This window comes from Manis javanica, chromosome 13 (assembly GCF_040802235.1).
Source record: "Manis javanica isolate MJ-LG chromosome 13, MJ_LKY, whole genome shotgun sequence".
NCBI lineage: Eukaryota > Metazoa > Chordata > Mammalia > Pholidota > Manidae > Manis > Manis javanica.
The window spans coordinates 88,119,694-88,143,137 of NC_133168.1; the positions used below are offsets into that span (position 1 = coordinate 88,119,694).

Sequence of the window (23,444 nt, forward strand, 5' to 3'; positions counted from 1 at the left end):
AAGAATTCTACCTCTTAAGCTGCTTTTTCTTAATAACTGAAGAATGCTTCAGCTTTGAGTTCGTATATCTCAGGAACACAAACCATTGACATAATCTAATCATACCAGTACTACACCTGATGAAACTGAGGATAGTGGATAATGACATCACTGGAGAAACAGTTTAATAGAAGGATCACTCAATAATGAGCAAGCTGGGTTAGAAAGACTATCCCCCTTCTCTCTCAGCAGGCCTACATATGGGGCAAAATCTGCACGATCCTAACAACTGGATAAGGCAAAAACTAGTGCCCACCTGGGACCACAGCCCAGCTTACACACACTCTCTGCCCTAACCACCATGTCCCATTTTACTTTGAGAATGTTCTCCCCCAGACACTATACCAACATCCCAGGACCCAGAATCTCTTTATCAAACATGGGCAGAAAACTGAATTTAGACAGCTGAAATCATTTGTCAATAGTCACAAAGTTACACAAAGAGAGAAATTGGGTTTCAATCCCAATTTGTCAGGCTCTCATCATCAGGATTTCCTGGTCATTTTGACAGAATCATAGTAGTTGAAAAGTTAAGTGCTTTGAAACCCCAGAATGTCTCTCATTCTAGACTTGACTCAAGTAAGATGACAAATTCACTAAAGGAGAGGTATCCTCCTGAGGAGTTTCCTAAAGGCCCCCTTCATGTCCCTGTTCCTCAGGCTGTAGATGAAGGGGTTCAGCATTTGTGGGACCACAGTGTACATCATTGAAGCCACTGCAGTCCTCCTGGAAGAGTCGGTAACTGCAGAACTAATGTACACCCCAAAACCTGTCCCATAGAACAAGGAAACAACTGAGAAGTGAGACCCACAGGTGGAAAAGGCTTTATACTTTCCCCCTGTTTTTGACATTCGCAAAATAGAAGAGACAATTTGACCATAAGAAAAAATGATCCCGAAGATAGTTACACCCCCGATTAGGCCAACCGCAAAAAATATCAGGAAGTTATTGATGAAGGTATCAGAGCAGGTCAGCTTAATGACCTGATAAAATTCACAGAAGAAGTGGGGGATTTCCTGGTCCCTGCAGAAGGACAGCCGCAGCACCATCAGACTGTGGAGCAGAGCATCCCCAGCACTAAAGAGCAGAGAGAGCAGAATGAGCAGAACACAGAGCCGGGGGGTCATGACGACCCTGTACATCAGAGGGTGACAGATCGCCACGTAGCGGTCATAGGCCATTGCTGCGAGGAGACAGTTTTCAAAACCAACAAAAAATAGGACAAAGCAGAGCTGGGCGATGCAGCCAGTGTAACTGATGTGCTGATTCTGCGCTTGGATGTTCACCAGAATCTTGGGGATGGTGGTTGTGCTTATACAGATGTCAGCCAGCGACAGGCTGGAGAGGAGGAAGTACATGGGGGTGTGCAGGTGGGCGTCACAGCTCACAGCCAGGATGATGAGCAGGTTCCCGAGGACGGTGACCAGGTACACGGACAGGAACAGCCCCAAGAGGAGGGGCTGTAGCTCTGGATCCTCTGTCAATGCCAGGAGGAGGAATTCTGAAACATCTGTGTGATTTCTGGGTTCCATGTTGATGAAGAATCTACAGAAATATTGGTCACCAATGAAATAGAAAGAATGGTTGATGGACAGGCAGTCGCTCCACGTGGGAACTTGTTAGCGATGCCGGTACTTGGGTCCCGCTCCATCTTACTGATGATGCTTCCCAGGGCAGGTGCCCAGCAACCTATCTAAACAAGCCTCCAGATGATGCTGATATGCACTGACGTCTGAGAACTGCTGTGCTAGAAACATGCTCATCCGTACCATGGACCCCAGGGACTCCAGGAACCATTTCCTCCTCTTGTATCTCCCTCCATCCTTCCTCTCTCCCTTCTCTCTCCCTTCCTGTCTACCCTCCTCTCACATAAGCAGCACAAAATTGTATTGACAATGACTGTCTGACACACTGTGGTGAGTTCTGGGTGTAGAATAAAGATCACATGGCTTTATTCCCTCACAATATTCCACACCTTCAATCAGAAATATGAGTGAAATTACAAAATCGGTCTCATCTTGAGGAACTTGATACCTTAATGCAAGAGATGACATATAATAATTAAAAAAAAGCTGATGGGCAAGAATGAAATGCATAGGATTCTGAAAGACTGATATAAATAATGATAATTATGTTCTGGGAAGAGAGAGCACCAGAGCCTGGCATCTAACAGCATGTCCTGGTCACTCAAGATCTACGAACTCACAAGGACACAAGTTGCCATCAGAGGACCGGTTGGTCTGGTATATATACTCGGAGACTGAATTTAATCCAGGCCCCTGCATTTGCTGCGTGAATGGGGGAAACTCTTTAGCTGTTGAGAAAGAAGCCCTGTGTTCTTGTTTGGATTTTGTGAACTCCTAATGATAAGGAGTCTTGGTCAAGGAAGGAAATACCAACATGTAAATATTCATGTGTCACTTACAAAAGGCAATGAAAATGAATTTTATGCTAAATTAAACTGGATACGTGATCAATACAGGCAATGAAAACCTACAATAGATTAAATTGTTTGCTAAAATGTCTACAGCTTGCAAACATATTAAATATGTTTTACATTGACATTTTTCTTCTTATGATGGATAATTCAAGCATTAAAAAGTACAGAGACTAGCAGTGAAGGACTGTATACCCTCAGTCAACGGTAGCCAATTCGCACTGTTCCCCATTCTTCCTAGAGGTATTTTCATTGCAGGAAATAAGAGGTACAGGAAGTCCCCATGTCAGGTTTGTACAATTTGGGTTCCTTTCCTTCCCAGCATAAAACACTGTCCTTACTTGATATCCATCATCTTCTGCACTTTTTCTTATATTAGGTAGTATTCTTGCAACCGAATGTATCGGTCCTGGTTTTCTAAGAGGCACACACACACAGAGTCATGCCCTGTACACGTTTAAAATTGGTTTTCCTACTTAACGGATGTTTGGCTTTCCTACTTGCTGCCGGCATGCTCAATTTGCCTCATTTGTTTTAACTACCATGGAGCATTCTACACAATACCTCACAATTCAGCTCTCCATTTCCCAGCTGCGAGATGTTAGAATGCTTAACTTTATGTATACATAAACATGTGCTCACCAGTCAATATTATCAAATTCACATACATTATCACCCACTTCTAGGTATTGCCATTGGAATAAATAATAGGCACAGTTCAATTTTAAATATTACTGTAGTGAGCATTTAGCTATGTATATCATTATTGCATCACTATGTTATACATCTGAAACAGTATTATATGTCAACTATCTTTGAATTAAACAAATATTTATATAAACACAATCTGAAAGCCTGCCTGGGGAACAGCATCACATTGGGGCTGCCTCTGTGGAGGGAGTCAGGGAATGAAGGGGAAGTTGAAGGAGTGTTTTCTGTATTTCTATTATTTTGTTGATTGAAATAGGCATGAAGCTCGTATAACAGAACGGCAGTGTTTGTTAGCCCTAGAAAGGGGTCAGTGGAGGCATTTCTAACTGATTATGCTGCTCAAAGCATCTGCTCATTTTACAAAGAGGGGCAAGAAGGGAAAGGAAGCGTCCCGCGCTGTGCTCGGCGTCTGCTCTCCTCCGGCGCAGTCCGCACAGCCAGGCGGCCAGTGTGACACCCAAGCTCTTCTGTAGGTGGATGTTTGTGGCTTCAGGTGAAACTGACTTAACACCCCTGCCCTCCACCAGCACCAAGGTGCAGGTAAACGCCAAAGAATTTGTAGCCGGCATCATGTTTGTGAAGGGGAGGATTTAATCCTAACAGAAAAATGGTTCCTCCCACTGCATAGACAGAGGGGAAGCCCAGCAGTGTGGGAGCTGGGCATTGTCGCAAAGCTGCAAGCAGACATTTCAAGGTCATGACATTGAGGCAGGGGTCCTGTGCACACTCACTGTTGATCACCTTAGGCAGGGGCATGCCTCGCAGCTCGCGGGAATGCGTGTGTCCTAAATGCCGCCCTCAGATCACAGCATTGTCTAGGGGATGTGGGTTACCTGGCTGGCATCACTGCAGGATGGTCGATGCTCACCGTGTTCCCTGGATACTGAATGATGGAGACACAAGTTCTGCTCTGAGAAGGAGAGAGGGACCCTGTGAAGCCCTGGGTTTCTGGGCAAAAGGGACTGTGGCAGGGAGGTGGCTCAGCTGTTGCTCCTGACTGGGCAGGGCCGTTGAGTGAGGTGGTCACAGACCCACTATTTGCAGTCTCTGCATCCCCGGAGGCTCAGTATTCTAAGGCTGAATATCCTAAGCTCCTCATTAGACAAACTTTATTATTTCGGTCCCAGGACAGTGCAAACCCTTAAAGACCAAGACCCTAGAAGGCAGACAATTAGGATGGCTGCCTCCCTACTGCACAAGGCCCGGGGTACACCATCCGTTTCTCTCCTCCCAATGCCCACACCTTGCATGTGTGGATCCCATCTTCATATTTTCAGTATAAGCAATGTCATCTCACCCAATTAGTGACATCAGGAAACCTCTTTTTATCTAAATGTGAAATCAGAGTTTATATTTTGTATAAAAAAATACATTTACAAATTCAACCAAGTAATGGTAAAGCGCAAACACTGAGATGTTTCTTTCAAGATCCCCTGAATGTTTCCTGAATCTTAATCTTCATCCTGTCTCTTTCATACTGCAGGAACTGATCTATATATTTTTTTAACATTTCTAACTATGGTCACTTTAGACAGACTGAAGATGAAAAACTCCTCTTCCAGTTTCCATGGCAATCTGTTCAGTGTACGTTTTTCTTTCACATAGGAGATCATGAGTTGAAGTCAGGACACTTCATTTTTAATAAGATTATGAGACATTACAGGATCATGGCCAAAGTGCTAATATGCTCCTTCATCCATAAAATCAGTGGAATTATGAGATTTCAACAATAACCTAAAAGACAGTACACATGTTCATTCCTTACAAACTTTTCATCATTGCTGAATATTATTAATTTATATTATAATTATTTATAGGCATATATTATAACAACATAATTATAATTTATGATTCATATTAAAAACATTCACTCATTGACTAATTTATTTTTAGCACATGTTAAATTTCTATATGAGCTTAGTACTTTCAACCACCCGGCTTCTGGCTATAGTGTTTGAAACCAACATGAGATAAGATGGCATTTGAACACATTAAATCAATGGAAAATATCAAAAGACACAGCTGGTCTCATTCAGAACAGAGACAAAGACTTCCATGTACTACCAAGTATGTCACACACAGAGTGAGTGGGCTAAATCTAAAGGTTCTGTAGATTTACCTCCAGATGGAAGAGGTTAACTTCTTTTTGGGAAATGAACATCCCAGAAGTTTTGTCTTACAACAGAAAGGTGCTGAAGTGAAAGCAATGATTGAGCCTCAATATTTGAGAAATGTGGGTGGACACACAAGTTGTGGACACTGCATGTGCTCAGAAATGTGGACTTGGAACAGCTGAAGGTTCAGAAAAGCCCCAGGGAAGAGCTGGAATGAGTTACCTGCTGGCTAGGCAACTGGATTCATGATATTCCCAGAACCTCCAAGCAGCAGGAGACAGTCAACTGAATTTGGGACCCAAGAACTGATTGGAGATTGGCAGCCAGTGAGGGCACCTGTGAATCTGTGAGGTGAGAAAGAGGGAGTCCATAGATGGTAGGAGAGAGCAGGAAAATCTTTCCCATCCAGAGTCTACCAACCAGAATATAAATTGGAGGAAAAGGAACACTGAAACACAGTAGTACTGAAATGAAGATACAGAACAACAGGAGCCCAGCAGGGCTGACAGGGAATGAGTGGTGGGGACAATAGCACAGCGGTGGTTTCAGGCCACTGATACAAAAGCCTACCAAGGGCAGGGCAGCCCAGGGACAATGGGATCTGAGAAATCCCATCACAAGGATGTCTGTCTGTCTGTGCATGACTGCATTGTCAGCAAGCATGAAGGAGCCTGGCAACAGTGCGCTCTCAATATGTGTCAGATGAATGAAGATATAAGTTGTTAAGTAAATACATGTAACAGAACTGCGAAATCACTATGTTATGTACTTGAAGCCAATATAATAGTGTATATCAACTATACTTCAAGAAAAAATATATCAGAAACAGCAAATCAGAATGATGAGTGTGGGGAAGCTGGGGTTCCTATGGCCAGGATCCTCATTGAACTTAAACCACCTGATGCTGTAACTGGCCTGTTGCTGGGCCGCCACTTCCACACCTTTAGGCAATAAGCAATCATTGCGCTATATAGAGAGCCTGGCCCAGGGCTCTGGGCGGAGGCAGAGATGCTCGTGCTTGACCTACTGTCAGGAGAACAAGCCGGGTAATAAACCCTTTCACCCCAAGGAACGTTTTGCTGTCATTTTCTTTGGTCGCACTGAATCCATAGAGAACTTCCCGGGGCTGAAACCCATTGGCAAGACCATGAGTAAGAAAATAAAAGACCTCTCTGTGTAGGTCACAATCATTACTGATCACAGCGAGGGGCTCAGACACAGCTGAGTAAAACAGAACACACATTAAGGCACAAGAAATATTAGATTAAGGTAGAGGAAACATTTGAGGACTTTCAAATGAAAGACCCCTAGTTGTTCTAACTTTACTCGATCTTAGCTGAGTTTATAAATATATTATTTATTCCCAACCCATAAACTCTGTTTTCACACTTAAAACTGCCATCAGCCTTCCTTATGTCAGTGAGATAGAGATGTCTTTGCTGGTACTTAAAAACAGTAACCCAGGATTCTCTAGCAAAGAAGTGTGTGTACCTGTGTGCAGTTTATATGATATGGAGGTGGTCCTGGCCAGGTGAGAGGGTGAGTGGGGGTCACCTGGCCTCAAAGGTTTGGGGATCAGCCACCAGGAATTCCTGTCTCAGGTTGTCTTGGTCTGTAAGGATTTGCACAGCCCAGGGATCAGAATGACACAAAAAATATTTGTCTAATGAGCAGCTTTGGATATTGATCCCCCAGGGACATAGAGACTGTGAGGAGTCAGCCCGTGACAACCTCCCGGAGCAGCGCCGACCTAGTCAGGAGGCGCACACCTGAGCTACGTGCTGGGCTGACCTTTGCTGACCACGAGCCTCCTGCCTCACTTGGTGTCTCTGCCCTTCCTGAGGAGAGATTTTCAGTCTCCAATATCCAGGTGACCTATCAGGCATCATTCCACACTGATGTCAGCAGGTAACTTAAATGCTTTGGTGAGGACAGGTGTTTTCCTGCACCTGCATCTAAGTGAGGAGGGGACAGGCAGGAAATCATCAGAACCAAGCATCCCATGGTCCCCAGCCTGTCTTCTCCTCCACAGGTTCTCATGTGCATTTGCATAATAAATAGCCAGCCAGTTCTCAGTTTGTTGGTCTCCGATTTTCTCTAAAGAAAAGGAAGAACCTGTTTTCTTCCTGAGCAGAGGACTTTCTGACACTTCTGAAACATGCTGATTGTTATAAAATTTTCTGACATTCAGCTAGATACTGGTGTGGTCATGGAAAGGGGTTCACTCAGGTTTTCAGGTTTTCCTTTCCTGGTTCTTCTTATACCACTTCCCAGAAGTGTTCCTTTATTACTCCTACTGTTGGGCTCGAGGATACAGGGGAGAAAGCAGAGACACAAAGACTCAGCCAGCTGTCTTCCTAGTATACCTGCTTCTCTTTATTAAATCACCAATAATTTTATATTAGAACACCAGAGACAGTACAATACGTTGTTTAGAATATGACCACCACCCATTCAATGCAGAATAGGTGAATGCGGACATTCTGCTGAATCACCTTCAGATCTTTCCATAAAGTAACAAAATTTTGTGCTTAAGGGAGGTCCATCTCCCATTTCCCCATATCTTTGTCCCCCTTCCCAAGACCATCTCACCTAGAATCTGCAGGTTCCCCCATGCATGGCTTTATACTGCACATGTCTTAATAAGCATCTATAGGAAAGAAGGCACTTACCGTGATCCCTGTCATTTAGGGAATGGAGCAATAGAACATGGTGTCACAATTCAGGGGGATCCTCTCTGGTAGTTAAAATTTATAAAGTAGGTAAAACATATCAAGAGTAAAGAAAAGATAGATCGCATGTGAATGCCCAGTGTACTATATGGTTCTATTTACATAAAGCTTTCAAATGCACTCCACTGCAATTTTTCTCAAGCAATAATACCAAGTATAGTAAAAATTAAGGGAAACGACATAGATGAAGCTCATGTAGTGGTTCCTTGAGGGAGGAAAGTTATCAAGTTATGTCAAATGGGGAATGTAGAGGCTCAGATGTATCTGCATTATATATTGCAATAAAAACAACTAGAACGAAGACAGTGTAATGTATAAATTTTATTTAATTCACTGCTGTGTACTTTGTCCTTCATTGTTATCTCTGTTTTATTTTTACTGAAGAATCCACAATGAAAAGAACCTGCAAATGAATCACATGTTCATTTCAAATGAATAATGATACGCCTGATGCTCCTTCACTCTCTTTCTCAGTGACGGGATTTCCAAGCGGGAGTTTCAGCTCTTAATTTCTTCCCTGATATCTGTAGTTAGCACGGTGGGGATATTCTCTCTTTCCACCATTTTCCTCATCTTGTCCCACCCCACTGCTTCCTTGTGAGGAATGAAACAAGCAGAGAGCCCATAGTCATGGCAGGAAAAATAACTCCCAGAACAAATTGTCATAATGAGGGTCGCATGAGCATGCACACCCTGCTAAATGTGTTCCTTCTAATCCTGGCTGATATCCACCTGAAGTTTTATGAATACTCCCATTGTGCAGATGGGGACATGAGACTTCCTATGCAAGTGAGGATTTTCCCCATTCACAAAGAAAGGGCTGGTCAGGATGGAATTCAGTGTCTGAGTCTCAGCAATCCACCCAATGAGAAAGGCTGTCACGGACATTTGTCTCTCCCCCAGGCAAGGAGAAGCACTTTTACAGGATTTTTCCTGATGAGATTCCCAATTATTTGTAGATATTTTATACGTCTCTTATTATGTAATTCTCTATCTTTAAAAGACCAAGAATTGCTACTATTTTCATCAAGTTTGTAGAAGACTACACATTTCTTTCTCTCACTTAGCTCTTGCTTTTTTTTAACGTCACACTACCTAACACCTTTGGGAAGAAGTCCCCATAGGATGATCCAGAAATTCTCATTTACACGTGCCCAGCTTGTCTTAGAATTAATATCTAGTGCAGATAAATGCATCTCATGGAGGATCTAAAGAGCTTTGGATTGATGGCCACTATTTTCTAATCTTTGACAGTAGCAGAGCATATGCATGGATGGATTCTGTGTGCTGTTGCACACCCTACTTCGTGGGTGCATGTGGACATAGCTTACTGAAGAGGGGAAATTTTTGGGTCTTCATGGTTGAGGGTGAAAAACTACAATTTTAAAGCGAACCTATGCAATATGAAGTGTTGGTTTAGAAATGCTGGTTCTGTGTGATGCAGAGACATTAACAATGATAGATCAGTGTCAGCTCAGCAATGGGACCATCTAAGATCGGACTTAGTCTTTGATAAGCACTGAGCACTTCCCGTCCTTGATGTAAGCTCGCTTAACCTGCTTCCCCATGAATGAATGGAGTAGCAGTGTGGGCTGTCACATTTGGAATTTAACACGTCTTTCAGGTGATCCTGAGACACGCCAATGTTTGGGCACCATGCTCTACCAGAGGTCTTGGAGAACTTCATTCTCATCTCTGTTTCTTTGAAACAAGAATTGTTTCTGGAGGAAACGCCATGTCATCTCTTACATTTTCTTCAGACTCAGCCCTTGGCACAGGGTTTCAGACAAGGTTGGTGTTAAATGAAAACAAGGGACACTAAAGAAAGTGGAGAGACAAGGAAGTGTGAGAGATGGGCATGGAGGGAGAAATTAGCAGAAGGAAAGATGTGAATATTCACCTGGCTTCGCAGTAAACAGGGAGTATTTTTTATCTGTATTTAATGTGGTTCTCAAACTTTAGCTTGTATAAAACCATTGGGAGTGTTTGTTCAAGCTTAGATTCCTGTTCTTTATCCCAGAGTTTCTCAGCAGTAAGTCTTCAGTGGCACCAAGAACTGGCATTTATAACAGCTTCCCTTCTGATGCTTCTTGTGTACATCTGGGGACCACTTAATTTCTTTCCTTTCTATCCCATTTTCTCCATCAGATTCAATTACATGGAACCATGAAATCACACAGATGTTTCAGAATTCCTCCTCCTGGGATTAACTGAGCCCCTCCTCTTTGGACTGTTCCTGTCCATGTACCTGGTCACCATCCTGGGGAACCTGCTCATCATCCTGGCTGTCAGCTCTGACCCCACCTCCACACCCCCATGTACTTCTTCTTCTCTAACTTATCCTTGGCTGACATTGGTTTAAGCACAACCACGATCCCCAAGATGCTGGTGAACATCCAAGCACAGAATCAGCATATCAGTTACTCAGGCTGCATCGCCCAGATTGGCTTTGTCATGTTTCTTGGTGGATGTGAAAGTTGTCTCCTTGCAGCAATGGCCTGTGACCACTGCGTTGCCATCTGCCACCCCCTGAGGTACATGGTCATCATGAACCCCCGACTCTGTGTTCTGCTCATTCTGCTTTCCTTCCTCCTTAGCACTGGGGTGGCCCTGGTCCCTAGTCTGATGGTGTCATGGCTGTCCTTCTGCAGGAACCTGGAACTCCCCCACTTTTTCTGTGAACTTGCTCAGGTCATCAAATTGGCCTGCTCTGATACCCTCAGTAATTATATCCTAATATATTTTGCAGCTGGCCTCTTTGCAGGTGTTCCTATATCTGGAATAATTTTTTCTTATGCTCAAATTGTCTATTCTATTTTGAGAATGCCATCAGCAGAAGGGAAGCTTAAAGCTTTTTCCACCTGTGGGTCTCATCTGTGCATTGTTTCCTTGTTCTACGGGACAGTGTTTGCGGTGTATATTAGTTCTGTAGTTACTGACTCCTCCAGGAAGACCACAGTGGCTTCAGTGATGTACATGGTGGTTCCTGAAATGATGAACCCCTTCATCTACAGCCTGAGGAACAGGGACATGAAGGGGGCCTTGAGGAAACTCATCAGAAGGATACCTACTCTCTGTGATTATGCCACTTACTCTGGCATCAGGTTTCTAGAATGAGGGAAACCAATAGAACCATGAGTCTGCCACAGTGTCTGATTTATTCCATCACCAAATTTGTCTATAATAGTGAATGGAAAAGTACATTTAGTTGTGGTTGAAACCTGATTTTGCATTCTGTCTATCTCTATGATGTTTTACAGTCGATTTCTATTTTCTAAGTTCAAGGTCTTTGCTCAGGGTCTATGGAAGAAGAGCCTGAGGCAAGGATTTTAGTTGTATTTTTTTTCTCACTCGTACAAGATCGCACATTGCTAAATATATGTAGGACAGGGAAGGAATTGAAACAAGGTTGTAGACAGAGTCAGACACTGTATTCCCCCTGAACTGCGGTGGGTCATCCAATTACACCTACAGGATGATAGTGGAGTGAGTGAGCTGACCTCTCACACACCTATTCAATAATGATTAGACTGGTTGCTGGTAAACCACCTCCTTATAAGGAATTAGTATCTACTGTACTCAGTTTCATTATCTATGAAATTTGAATCATTATATTATCTTAGTGGTTTGAGATGATTGTGAGATATTTTAACTACGTCACTAGAAGACCTTCAATTTTAATAAGCAAAAGGATCTGTACCTGTAATATGACCACACGATAAAAGAGTTCTCTCTCCTTAGAAGGATGTCAGAGGTGGGGAGTGTCTAGAAACAGGGGGTAGAGGGCCCTGTAGTCCTCCATGTGTTGTTTTGTCTTTGGACTGCTTGAGCTCAATGTCACCAGGTTGTGGCACCAGATGGAGAATTCATCCCAAAACATGATTCTGAAAACCAAAACCAACTGTCACACTTTGATTCAGGTGTTTACATAATTTTCGATAGAGTCAACTAGAAGATATATCTACAGTGGGATTAAGTAGCGGTCCTCATAATATCCTATTCGTCTACATCCTATTTACAATAACTTATAAATTTTATATGGTAAATATTATTTAGTTGGAAATATAGGCTTTGTAGGGGATGAGGTTCTCTGGGTGCGACTCTAAAAACAATCACTTTTATTCTCATGAGGTAGACAGGGGTGGAAATTAGCCAGAGAAATGGAAGTGGTAATGTAACCAGGGTGACATAAATTGGATTAATGCAGACTGCATTTCATTTCCAGGATTGATCATTTCCTTCTCATTTTACTGTGGTAGAATTGACATGTAAAACTGTGTAAGATTAAGGTGTGCAATGTGTTGATTCGATACATTTATGTATTGCAAAATGATTACCACCCCTAGCATTAGCAAAAACCTCTAAGCTGGGACATCACTGACATTTCTTGTTGAGGTGAGAAGATTTCAGTTCTACTCCTTCAGCAATACTCAGTAACCCAAAATATCAAAAACACAGCATGAGTCATAATCACCTGCTGCACGTGGGATCCTCATGAGCTAATCCTATAGGTGGAAGTGTGAGCTTTCTGATGAGCATTTACTCCTGCTCTCTGATCCGTGTTTCCTCCAGCTCCTTGGGAACAACCTTTCTACTCTTTCTTTGTGTTTGATTATTTACTTATGTTTACCTACTTAGTATTTATTGAAATATAGCTGATATGCAATATTCCCCTGGTTGCAGGTGTACACATCATTGATTCACAGTTATTTGAGTTTGACTCTTGCTTGTCCATGAGTTGATGTTGTTTTGCTGCTCATGCAATTGGTGTCACATCCAATCTTTGCCACAAATAAGATCAAGGAAATTTCCACGCATGTTCTTCTTAGAATTTTAAAGTTTCAGGTTGTCTTTAATCCACCTGAATATAATTTTTGTGAGGGATGTAAGATAGTGATCCAATTATTTCATTGCCTAAACTATTCATTGACAAGACTATTTTTCCCTAAACTATTTATTGACAAGACGATTTTTTCCCCACTGAGCAATCTCAGTGACCTTTTCAAATATTAGTTGACCATGTATGTGTGGGTTTATTTGTGGGCTCTTGGTTCTGTTCCATCAGTGTTTGTGTCTGCTTTGTGCTAGCACTCGTATGCTTTGATCACTCTAGCTTACCAATAGAGTTTGAGGTGAGGAAGAATAATGCTTCCTGCTTTGTCCTTTCTCAAGGATGCTCTGACTATTCAGGGTCTATAACGCTGTAATCATTTCTAAGTGCCCAGGTTGCTGGCATTAAGTACGCTCACAATACTGTGTTTACATCACCACCATCCATCTATTGAATTCTTCATCTCCCAAAACTGAAATCAGTACCTAGTAACAGTCCACCCTGGTGCTCTTGCCCCAAGATCTCGACAGTGTCATTCTAATTTATGTGACTGAATTTGACTACCCTGGAAACTTATGCAAGTAGAATCAGACATTATATATCCTTTTGTGACATATTTTACTGAGCATACTGTCTATAAGGTTCATCCATGCTGTCGAATGTGTCAGAATTTCCCTCCTTTTGAGGTTGAATAAAGTCCCATTTGGTTGCAGTGTATTTTATTTATCCATTCATTAGTTGATAAGCAATTGAGCTGATTCTACCTTGTGGCCATTGCAGATAATGCAGCCATGAAGATAAGTGTAGAAATACCTCCTCAAGTCCCTTATTTCATTTAATTTGGGAATATATCTAGAAATGGAATTACTAAATCATATATAAATTCTACATTTAGTTTTCCTAGGAAATACCATATTGTTTTCAACACAAGATCATAGAAAAATTAACATAGAAAAATTAATTGATTAATGCATGAATATATTAAATTCATTAATGGAGAAAAGTTTGCAATGGTGAATAAAATGGAGTAACATGTACACCTAGAAATAAAGGTTGACATCTCATTCTTTCCGCTGATACTTTGCGTCAACCAGCAGAGTAGCACTTTGTCTCTGACATTGTAATCTCTCAAAGCTCTAATTAAAATGAAGTGTCATGATTTCAACACATGATCCCATCCAGTGAATAAAAAGTATCCTGAACCCATTGAGATGAAATAGGGAAGGTTTTTGAAAATGTCAAATTTGTCTGTATTGATGACAGTCAGAGATGTTTAAAAAATTATACATCAGAATCTGCAGTACGAAATAGAATGAAGATTAAGAAACAGGAAACATTCAGGGGATCTGAATGAAATATCGAGGGTTTGCATTTTACCATTACTTAGCTGTACTTGGGAATGTATTTTTTTACACAAAATATAAACTATGTTTTCTCACTTAAATTTAGAATCAGTTCCCTGATGCCACTAATTGAATTGGATGCCATAGCAGATCGGGACCCAGTTTAAGAAGCACAGCGTGTCCACACATAGAAGGTATTTGCAATGGGGAGAGAGAAATGGATGGGAAGGACCTGGCCTTGCAGCATAGGGGAGTAGCATTGTGAATGCCTCCTTGAAAAGAGTCTTAGTTTTTAAGGGTTTGTACTGCCCTGAGACCCAAACAATAATAAAAGTTTGTCTAAAGAGGAGCTTTGGACATTGAGTCCCTAGCGATGCAGAGACTGTAAATATTGTGTCTCTGACCACCTCACGTAACATCCCTGCCCAGTGAGGACAAAACAGCTGAGCCATCTCCTTGCCATAGTACCTATGCACAGGAACCTGGACCTTCACTGTGTCCCTCAGCCCTTCTCAATGGCAGGCCTTCTGTCTCCATCATTCAGTACCCAGGGAATGTGTTGAGCATCATCGTGCTGTGATGTCACCCAGGTAAACCGACATCCCTAGAGAGTGCTCTGATGTGAAAGCAGCTTTCAGGAAACATGCATCCCACCAGCTGGAAGGAGGGCCCTGCCTCAGGTGATCAACAGACAGTCCCACAGGAGCCCTACCGCAATATTGTGACCTTGACGTGTCCCCTTGCAGCTTTGCAATAATGTGCACCATGTTCCCGCACTGCTGGCCCTCTGCTCTGTCTATGCAATGGAAGAAACAATTTTTTTCTGTTGGGATTAAATCTTCCTCTTCACAAACATGATGCCTATTACAAAATTCTCTGGCATTTACTTACTTTCTTTAAAATTTTGGTATTATTAATATACAGTCACATGAGCAACATGGTGGTTGCTAGATTCCCCCCGTTATCAAGTCCCCACCACATACCCCATTACTGTCACTGTCCATCAGCAAAGTAAGATGATATAGAGTCACCACTTCTCTTCCCTTTCCTATACTGCTTTCCGCAGGCCCCCACCATGTTATGTGTGCTAATTGTAATGCACCTTATTCCCTTCTCCCTCCCTTCACAACCACCCCACAGCCCCCAGTCCCTTTCCCTTTGGTAACTGTTAGTCCATTCTTGGGTTCTGTGATTCTGCTGCTCTTTTGTTCCTTCAGTTTTTGCTTTGTTCTTATACTCCACAGATGAGTGAAATAATTTGGTACTTGTCTTTCTCTGCCTGGCTTATTTCACTGAGCATAATGCCCTCTAGCTCCAACCATGTTGCTGAAAATGGTAGGATCTGTTTTCTTCTTATGGCTGAATAATATTCCATTGTGTATATGTACCACATCTTCTTTACCCATTCATCTACTGATGGACACTTAGGCTGCTTCCAATTCTTGGCTATTGTAAATAGTGGCTGCAATAAACATAGGGGTGCATATGTCTTTTTGAAACTGGGATCCTGCATTCTTAGGGTAAATTCCTTGGAGTAGAATTCCTGGGTCAAATCGTATTTCTATTTTGAGTTTTTTGAGGAACCTCCAGACTGCTTTCCACAATGGTTGAACTAGTTTACATTCCCAACAGCAGTGTAGGAGGGTTCCCCTTTCTCTGCATCTTCACCAACATTTGTTGTTGTTTGTCTTTTGGATGTTGGCCATCCTAAATGGTGTGAGGTGATATTTCATTGTGGTTTTAATTTGCATTTCCCTGATAATTAGTGATGTGGAACATCTTTTCATGCCTGTTGGCCATCTGAATTTCTTTGGAGAAGTGTCTGTTCATATCCTCTGCCCATTTTTTAATAGGGTTATTTGCTTTTTGGGTGTTGAGGTGTGTGAGTTCTTTCTGTATTTTGGATGTTAACCCCTTGTCAGGTATGTCATTTGCAAATATATCCTCCCACATGGTAGGATGCCTTTTTGTTCTGCTGACAGTGTTCTTTGCTGTACAGAAGATTTTTAGCATGACATAGTCCCATTTGTTCATTTTTTATTTTGTTTACCTTGCCCGAGGAGATGTGTTCAGAAAAAAGCTGCTCATATTTATATTCAAGAGATTTTTGCCTATGTTTCCTTCTAAGAGTTTTATGATTTCATGACTTACATTCAGGTCTTTAATCTATTTTGAGTTTTCTTTTGTGTATGGGTTAGACAGTAATCCAGTTTCATATTCTTGCAGGTAGCTGTCCAGTTTTGCCAACACCAGTTGTTGAAGGGGCTATCATTTCCCCATTGTATATCCATGGCTCCTTTAGCATATATTAATTGACCATATATGCTTGCATTTATATCTGGGCTTTCTAGTCTGTTCCACTCATCTATGGGTCTGTTCTTGTGCCAGTACCAAATTTTCTTGATTACTGGGGCTTTGTAGTAGAGCTTGAAGTTGGAAAGTGAGATACCCCAGCTTTATTCTTCCTTCTCAGGATTGCTTTGGCTATTCAGGGTCTTTTGTGGTTCCATAGGAATTTTAGAAGTATATTATCTAGTTCATTGAAGAATGCTATTCGTATATTGATAAGGATTGCATTGAATCCATAGACTGCTTTAGGCAGGATGGCCATTTTGACAATATTAATTCTTCCTGTCCATGAGCACGGGATGTGTTTCCATTTATTGGTATCTTCTTTAATTTCTCTCATGAGTGTCTTGTAGTTTTCAGAGTATAGTAGGTCTTTCACTTCCTTGGTTAGATTTATTCCTAGGTATTTTATTCTTTTTGATGCAATTGTGAACAGAATTGTTTTCCTGATTTCTCTTTCTGCTAGTTCATCATTAGTGTATAGGAATGCAACAGATTTCTGTGTATTAATTTTGTATCCTGCAACTTTGCTGAATTCAGGTATTAGATCTAGTAGTTTCGGAGTGGATTCTTTAGGAATTTTTATGTACAATATCATGTCATCTGTAAATAGGGACAGTTTAACTTCTTTCTTGCCTATCTGCATGCCTTTTATTTCTTTGTGTTGTCTGATTGCCATGGCTAGGACCTCCAGAACTATGTTGAATAACAGTGGATAGAGTGGGCAACCTTGTCTTGTTCTCAATCTTAAAGGAAAAGCTTTCAGATTCTCACTGTTAAATATAATGTTGGCTGTGGGTTTGTCATATATGGCCTTTTTATGTGGAGGTACTCTCTGGCATTTACTTTCATCCTGGTGCTGGTGGAGGGCAGAGGTGTCAGTCGGCTTCACCTGAAGCCACATACATCCACCTACAAAAGAGCTAGTGTCATGTTGGGTGCTTGGCTGTGAAGCCTGAGAAGTAAGTGCAGACCCGGGTCCTTAGAACAGGCTGCCTCCTTTTCTACTTCTCCCTTGTCCCTCTTTATAAAATGTGCAAATATTTTGAAGTATAAGAGCAGTGTAATCAATTGAAAATGTCACCATTAGGCCCTTTTCATAATTAACAAGTGTTGGCATTCTGCTATATCAGCTTCGTGCATATTTTTATGCCAACAAAATAGTAGAAATACGGAAAGCACTCCTTTCAACTTCCCCTTTATTCCCCGACTCCCTCCACAGAGGCAGCACCAATTTGATGCTTTTCCCCAGGCAGGCTTCATATTGTGTGTTTGTACATACTAGTGATGTCTATGATATATTTGATTCCCAGTTCTCCCACTCAAAGACTGTAAGACTATGAGCAAATGCCTTATTCTTTTATTACTTCAGTTTTCTCCTTGTTACATGATGATGATAACAGCATCTACTCAGTAAGGTTGGTATACAGAGTCAATGAGTTAAGTAAAAATGCTTTAGGAACTGAGTATTTCGTGTATAGAACAAAATAAGTGCTACCCATATGTTTATTGTTAGTGATTATATTATATTACTCCTTCAGTTATTGGATTCTAGCCTTTGTTTCAAAGGTATATTTGAATTAAACCATGTTCTAATAACAGTATTTGGGAGACTGGTGCTCATTTATTTCCAAAATATAGTTTCCTTATATGGGCAGATATATATTACCTGGGTAAATGCATGTGATAATATAGGAAATAGAGCTTAAAAATGCAAATCTTAAGAAATCATTTTAGGTGTGTCTCATGGACTATTGTATCTGCTCATCTACATTATATTTAGCAATTGTTACTATATTCTGTGTATTTGTATTTAACAGGCATTGATTTTCTTCATAGAATTTCACTGCCACGTTTCCCAATTCATTGTTAATAGCTTGAATATGCTTTTCTTTTTTGCATAATGGACCATGGGTTGGAATTATGATTCTTGGTTGTCAATATTGTTGCAGTAAATTACAAATTATCAAATATCAGTCAACCTGTGATACAACATGACTTTCAGGACATAACCATAAGATTTGGGACTTGTTTGTTATAACAACAGCTTTTTGTAACTGTTGTGATACAATGATTAAGACAGGGAGAGGTATGACAGACTTATTGATTGGAAGGGAGAGCTCAGAGGAAAATCAAGACATAAATGGATAGGTTATCTATTGGTGAGGTGGGATTATAGTAAATGGATGCACTAATTAAAAGGTACAGGGACATTAAATAAGTTGAGTATCCTATCTCACATCAAAGTCAAAATTAAACTCTAAGGGAGTTCATGCCTCAAACATATAAGCCCCTATGAGAAATCATTTATTTTGCGGTAAGTATGGGTTATAGGAACAAGATCTACCGAGAATAAACCACCAGAGAAAATATTGGCAACTGAGATCTATTACCCCTGGGTATTTAGTTTCACCCAAAATATATTACAAATTATTTACATTCACATTTGTAAGACAAACCACAACCTAGTGAAGAGGTTTTCAATGCATATAGCTAACAAAAATGAACTCTTGGTTAAGTAAAGAGCTGCTACAAATGAATAAGAAAAAATAGGTAGGGCACTAGGAATCCTGTAAACAGATATTTCACAGAAGAGGAAAATAAATGGCCTATAGCATGTGACACATTCTCAATCTCACAATAAGAGAAATCTAAATTATTTTGATAATATTTTATAACCACTTGATAGTTGGATTGTTGGAATAAATGAAAACATATTAGAGATGGTGTAGATCTCAGGAAAAGTATTCTGGTATGAAAATTGGTTCAACATCTTAAGAAAAGTCTTTGGAATCATCCAAAGGAGAAGTACTCCCATATACCATATAACTCCACCTTTAATACAATATTTTCCCTCATTTTCAGCAGGAGATATGTATGAGATTATTCAAACAGAAATATTCATAATAAAAGAAAATGACATAGAGTTCTATCCACATCAGGAAGTATACTATTTCTTGATAGAAACTTACAACATGTGAAATTATAGGGCATAAATAGTGCACAAATTAGTGCTACCTTCAACAACAGGTTTGAAACCCAGTGGCAAAATGATGCAAAAGAAAAAAAAAATAAGACAAAGAATTCAAAACTTAAGATAAACCTTTTAGTAAGTTCAAAAAGAAGGAAGTTTATTTTAAAAATACAGTTAATAATGGGCATAGGGATATATACAGGGGTGTACAGGGATATATATAACATGTGGTTGAGTCCTATGAATATGCCAGTGCTTAGAGTGAACGTCATCAAATACTGCCACTATCATAGACTTCAAGCTGGTATAATATCAAGAAAATGTGGTCACCCCCGGATCGGGAAAGGTGGTGAGACCTGGAAACTCTTCACGCATGGGGCATGCTTTGATTGTTAACCTCGTAATGGGCATATTTGTTTTCATCATACTGCTACTCTTTAAGAGGTAGAGATCCATTTTAAATATCACTTCATAGTGATATTTTAACAAGTAAAACTGAGGTAAGGCTTTTCATCTTCCAAAATACAAAAATAGCAAACATCAAGGATAAGGAGAGTCTACTGAAAGCAGCCAGAGAGAGGAAAAATTACTTATAAAGGAAATCTCATCAGGCTATCAGCAGACTTCTCAGCAGAAACTTTACAGGCCAGAAGGGAGTGGCATGAAATATTTAATGTAGTGAAACAGAAGGACCTCCAACCAAGAATCATCTACCTGGCAAGGTCATCATTTAATTTAGAAACATGTATTAAACAATTTACAAGTAAAGAAAAGTTGAAGGAATTCACCACCACAAAGCTAGCCTTACAGGATTTGTTAAAGGAAATGCAGCAAGAGGGGAAGAAAGGAACAGAGAGGAGCTATAAAACAACAGACATAAAACAGTTAATAAAATGGCAATAAGTACATATCTATCAATAATATCATAAATGTAAATGGATTGAATGCACCTGTCAAAAGACATAGAGTGGCAGATTGGATAAGGAAACAAGACTCATCTACATGTTGCATACAAGAGAGTCATTTCAGACCCAAAGACATACACAGACTAAGAATAAAGGGTTGGAAAATGATAGTCCATGTAAATCATAGGGAGAAAAAAGCAGGATTAGCAGTACTTATACTACAAAAAAATTGTTTTCAAAACAAAGTAACAATAGACAAAGGATGACATTCCATAATGATAAAGGGGTCAGTTCAACAAGAGGGTATAACCATTGTAAATATCTATTCACCCAACATAGGAGCACCAAAATATGTAAAACAAATGCTAACAGAATTAAATGGGGAAATGGATTGTAACACATCCATTTTGGGAGCCTTTAAAACACCATTCACATGAATAGACAGATCAACCAGAAAAAATAAAGAAAGAATGAGAGGCACTGAACAATACATTAGAACAAATGGATTTAATGGACATCTACAGAACACTCTACCCAAAAGCAGCAGGATACACATTTTTCTGAAGTGTACATAGCACATTCTCTAGAATAGATCACATACTAGTCCACAGGAAGAGCCTAAAAAATTCAAAAAGTTTGAAGTTGTATCAAAAGTTTGAAGTTGTGTTCTAAGACCACAATGGTATGGAACTAGAAATAAATTACACAAAGAAAACAAAAAAGTCTACAAATACATGAGGCTAAACAACATGCTTCTAAATAATCAATGCATCCATGAACAAATTAAAACAGAAATCAAGCAATACATGGAGACAAATGAAAACAAAAACACAACAGCCCCAAATCTGTGAGAGGTGGCAAAGGCAGTTCTAAGATGAAAGTATATAGCAATACAGGCTTACCTGAAGACACAAGAACAATCTCAAATAAACATCTAAAATCACAATGAAAGGAACTATAAAAAGAAGAACAAATGAAGTCCCAGGTTAGTAGAAGGAGGGATGTAATGAAGATCAGATAAGAAATAAATAGAGAAGGATAAAATAATAGAAAATATCAAGGAAACCAGGAGCTGGTTCCTTGAGAACATAAACAAAATAGATAAACCCCTAGCTGGACTACTTGAGAAAAAAGAGAAGGTACACACATAAACAAAATAAAAAATTAAGGAATAATCAAAGTCAATACTACAGAAATACAAAGAACTATTAGAGAATACTTTGAAAAATTAAATGCCAATAAAATGGACAACCCAGAAGAAATGGACAACTTCCTACACAACCTTCCAAGACTGACCTGGAAAGGAACAGAAAATTTGAACAGACAAATTACCAGCAATGAAATAGAACTGGTAAAAAAAAAAAAAAAAAAAGAAACACCCAAAAAACAAAAATCCGGGTCCCAATGGCTTCACAGCTGAATTCTGCCAAACACTTAAAGAAGAGCTATACCCATCCTTCTTAAAGTATTTCAAAAGTAAAAGAGGATCAAATACTTCCAAGCTCATTCTGTGAGGCCAGCATCACTCTAATACCAAAACCAGACAAAAACACTGCAAAAAACAACATTCAGACCCATATGCCTGATGAGCACAGATGAAAAAATCCTCAAGAAAATGTTAGCACACTGAAATAAAAAAATACATCAAAAAGTTCATCCATCATGAGCTAGTGGGATTTATTCAAGGAATGCAATGATGGTACAATATTCATAAATCAATCAATGTCATATATTAATTTAACAAAAAGAAGGATAAAAACCATACTATCATCACAATAGATGCTGAAAAAGCATTGGGCAAAATTCAACATTGATTCTTGACAAAAACTCTCAGCAAAATTTGTACAGGGGTTACATACTTCAACATAATAAAGGTCATATATGACAAACACAGCCAATATTGTACTTAATAGCAAACAGCTGAAAGCTTTTCCTCAAACATCAGGAAGAAGACAAGGATGGCCACTCTCACCACTTCTATTAAACATAGTACTGGAGGTCCTTGGCCACAGCAATCAGACAACACAAAGAGATAAAAGCATTCACATTGGTAAGGAACGAGTTAAACTGTCCCTATTTGCTGATGATGTGCTATACATGCAGATGATATGATATACATAGGAAACCCTAAAGAATCCAGCAAAAGACTAACTGAAATCAGCAAAGTTTCAGGATACAAAATTAATACACAGAAATCTGTTGCATGCCTATGTACTAACAATGAACTAGCAGAAAGAGAAATCAGGAAAACCCATTTACAACTGCATCAAAAACAATAAACTACCTAGGAATAAACTTAACCAAGGCAGTGAAAGACCTTTACTCTGAAAACCCAGTAATTCTACTAGGAATTTATGCAAAGAAAACAAAATCCCGGATTCAAATGATATATGCACCCCTATGTTTATTGCTGCACGATTTGCAATAGCCAAGATATGGAAACAACTTAAATATCTTTCAGTAGATGAATGGGTGTGGTACTTATACACAATGGAATATTATTCAGCCATAAAAACAGAAGAAATCCTGCCATTTGCAACAACATGGATGGATCTGGAGGGTATTATACTCAGTGAAATAAGCCAGGTTGAGAAAGACAAATACATTATGACTTCACTTATGTGTGGAATATAAAAACAAAGAAAAACAGAAAGAAATAACATGAGTAGAGTCATAGACCCTGAGTCATCCCCAGACATGAGGCCCAGAGAAAGAAAACTGATGGTCCTTTTTGAAGTCAGGTGACTATGGAATTTTCCATGGACTCACCTGGAAGATACCTCTGCAGTGGATTGCAAAGTGTCCCTCCTCATATCCATTCATTGCACTGACAGTATGGATCAACCAGCATACAAGTGCTTTGCCCACGATATTGTAATTTCTCATAATGTAACTATAAAAATAAAGTATAATAAAATCAACACATGATCCCATAAAATGAAAAAAGTACCCTGAACCTATTGATATTACATAGGAAAGATGTTTAAAAATCTTAAATATGTCTGCATT

General features: G+C 39.9%; 1 protein-coding gene and 1 pseudogene across 1 annotated transcript; one reads left to right on the forward strand and one right to left on the reverse strand.

The window, feature by feature from the left end:
- Positions 1-635: 635 nt before the first annotated feature.
- LOC140845866 (olfactory receptor 7G2-like) lies at positions 636-1,580 on the reverse strand. Its single transcript, XM_073221012.1, has one exon. The coding sequence runs from the start codon at positions 1,569-1,571 to the stop codon at positions 636-638; it is 936 nt and encodes a 311-aa protein (XP_073077113.1). The 5' UTR covers positions 1,572-1,580.
- Positions 1,581-10,191: 8,611 nt separating this feature from the next.
- On the forward strand, positions 10,192-11,150 carry LOC140845407 (olfactory receptor 7G2-like; annotated as a pseudogene).
- Positions 11,151-23,444: the final 12,294 nt, after the last annotated feature.

Coding starts and splice junctions, on each gene's coding strand:
- LOC140845866 (XM_073221012.1), bottom strand. CDS start 1,571: ATGGAACCCAGAAATCACACAGATGTTTCAGAATTCCTCCTCCTGGCA.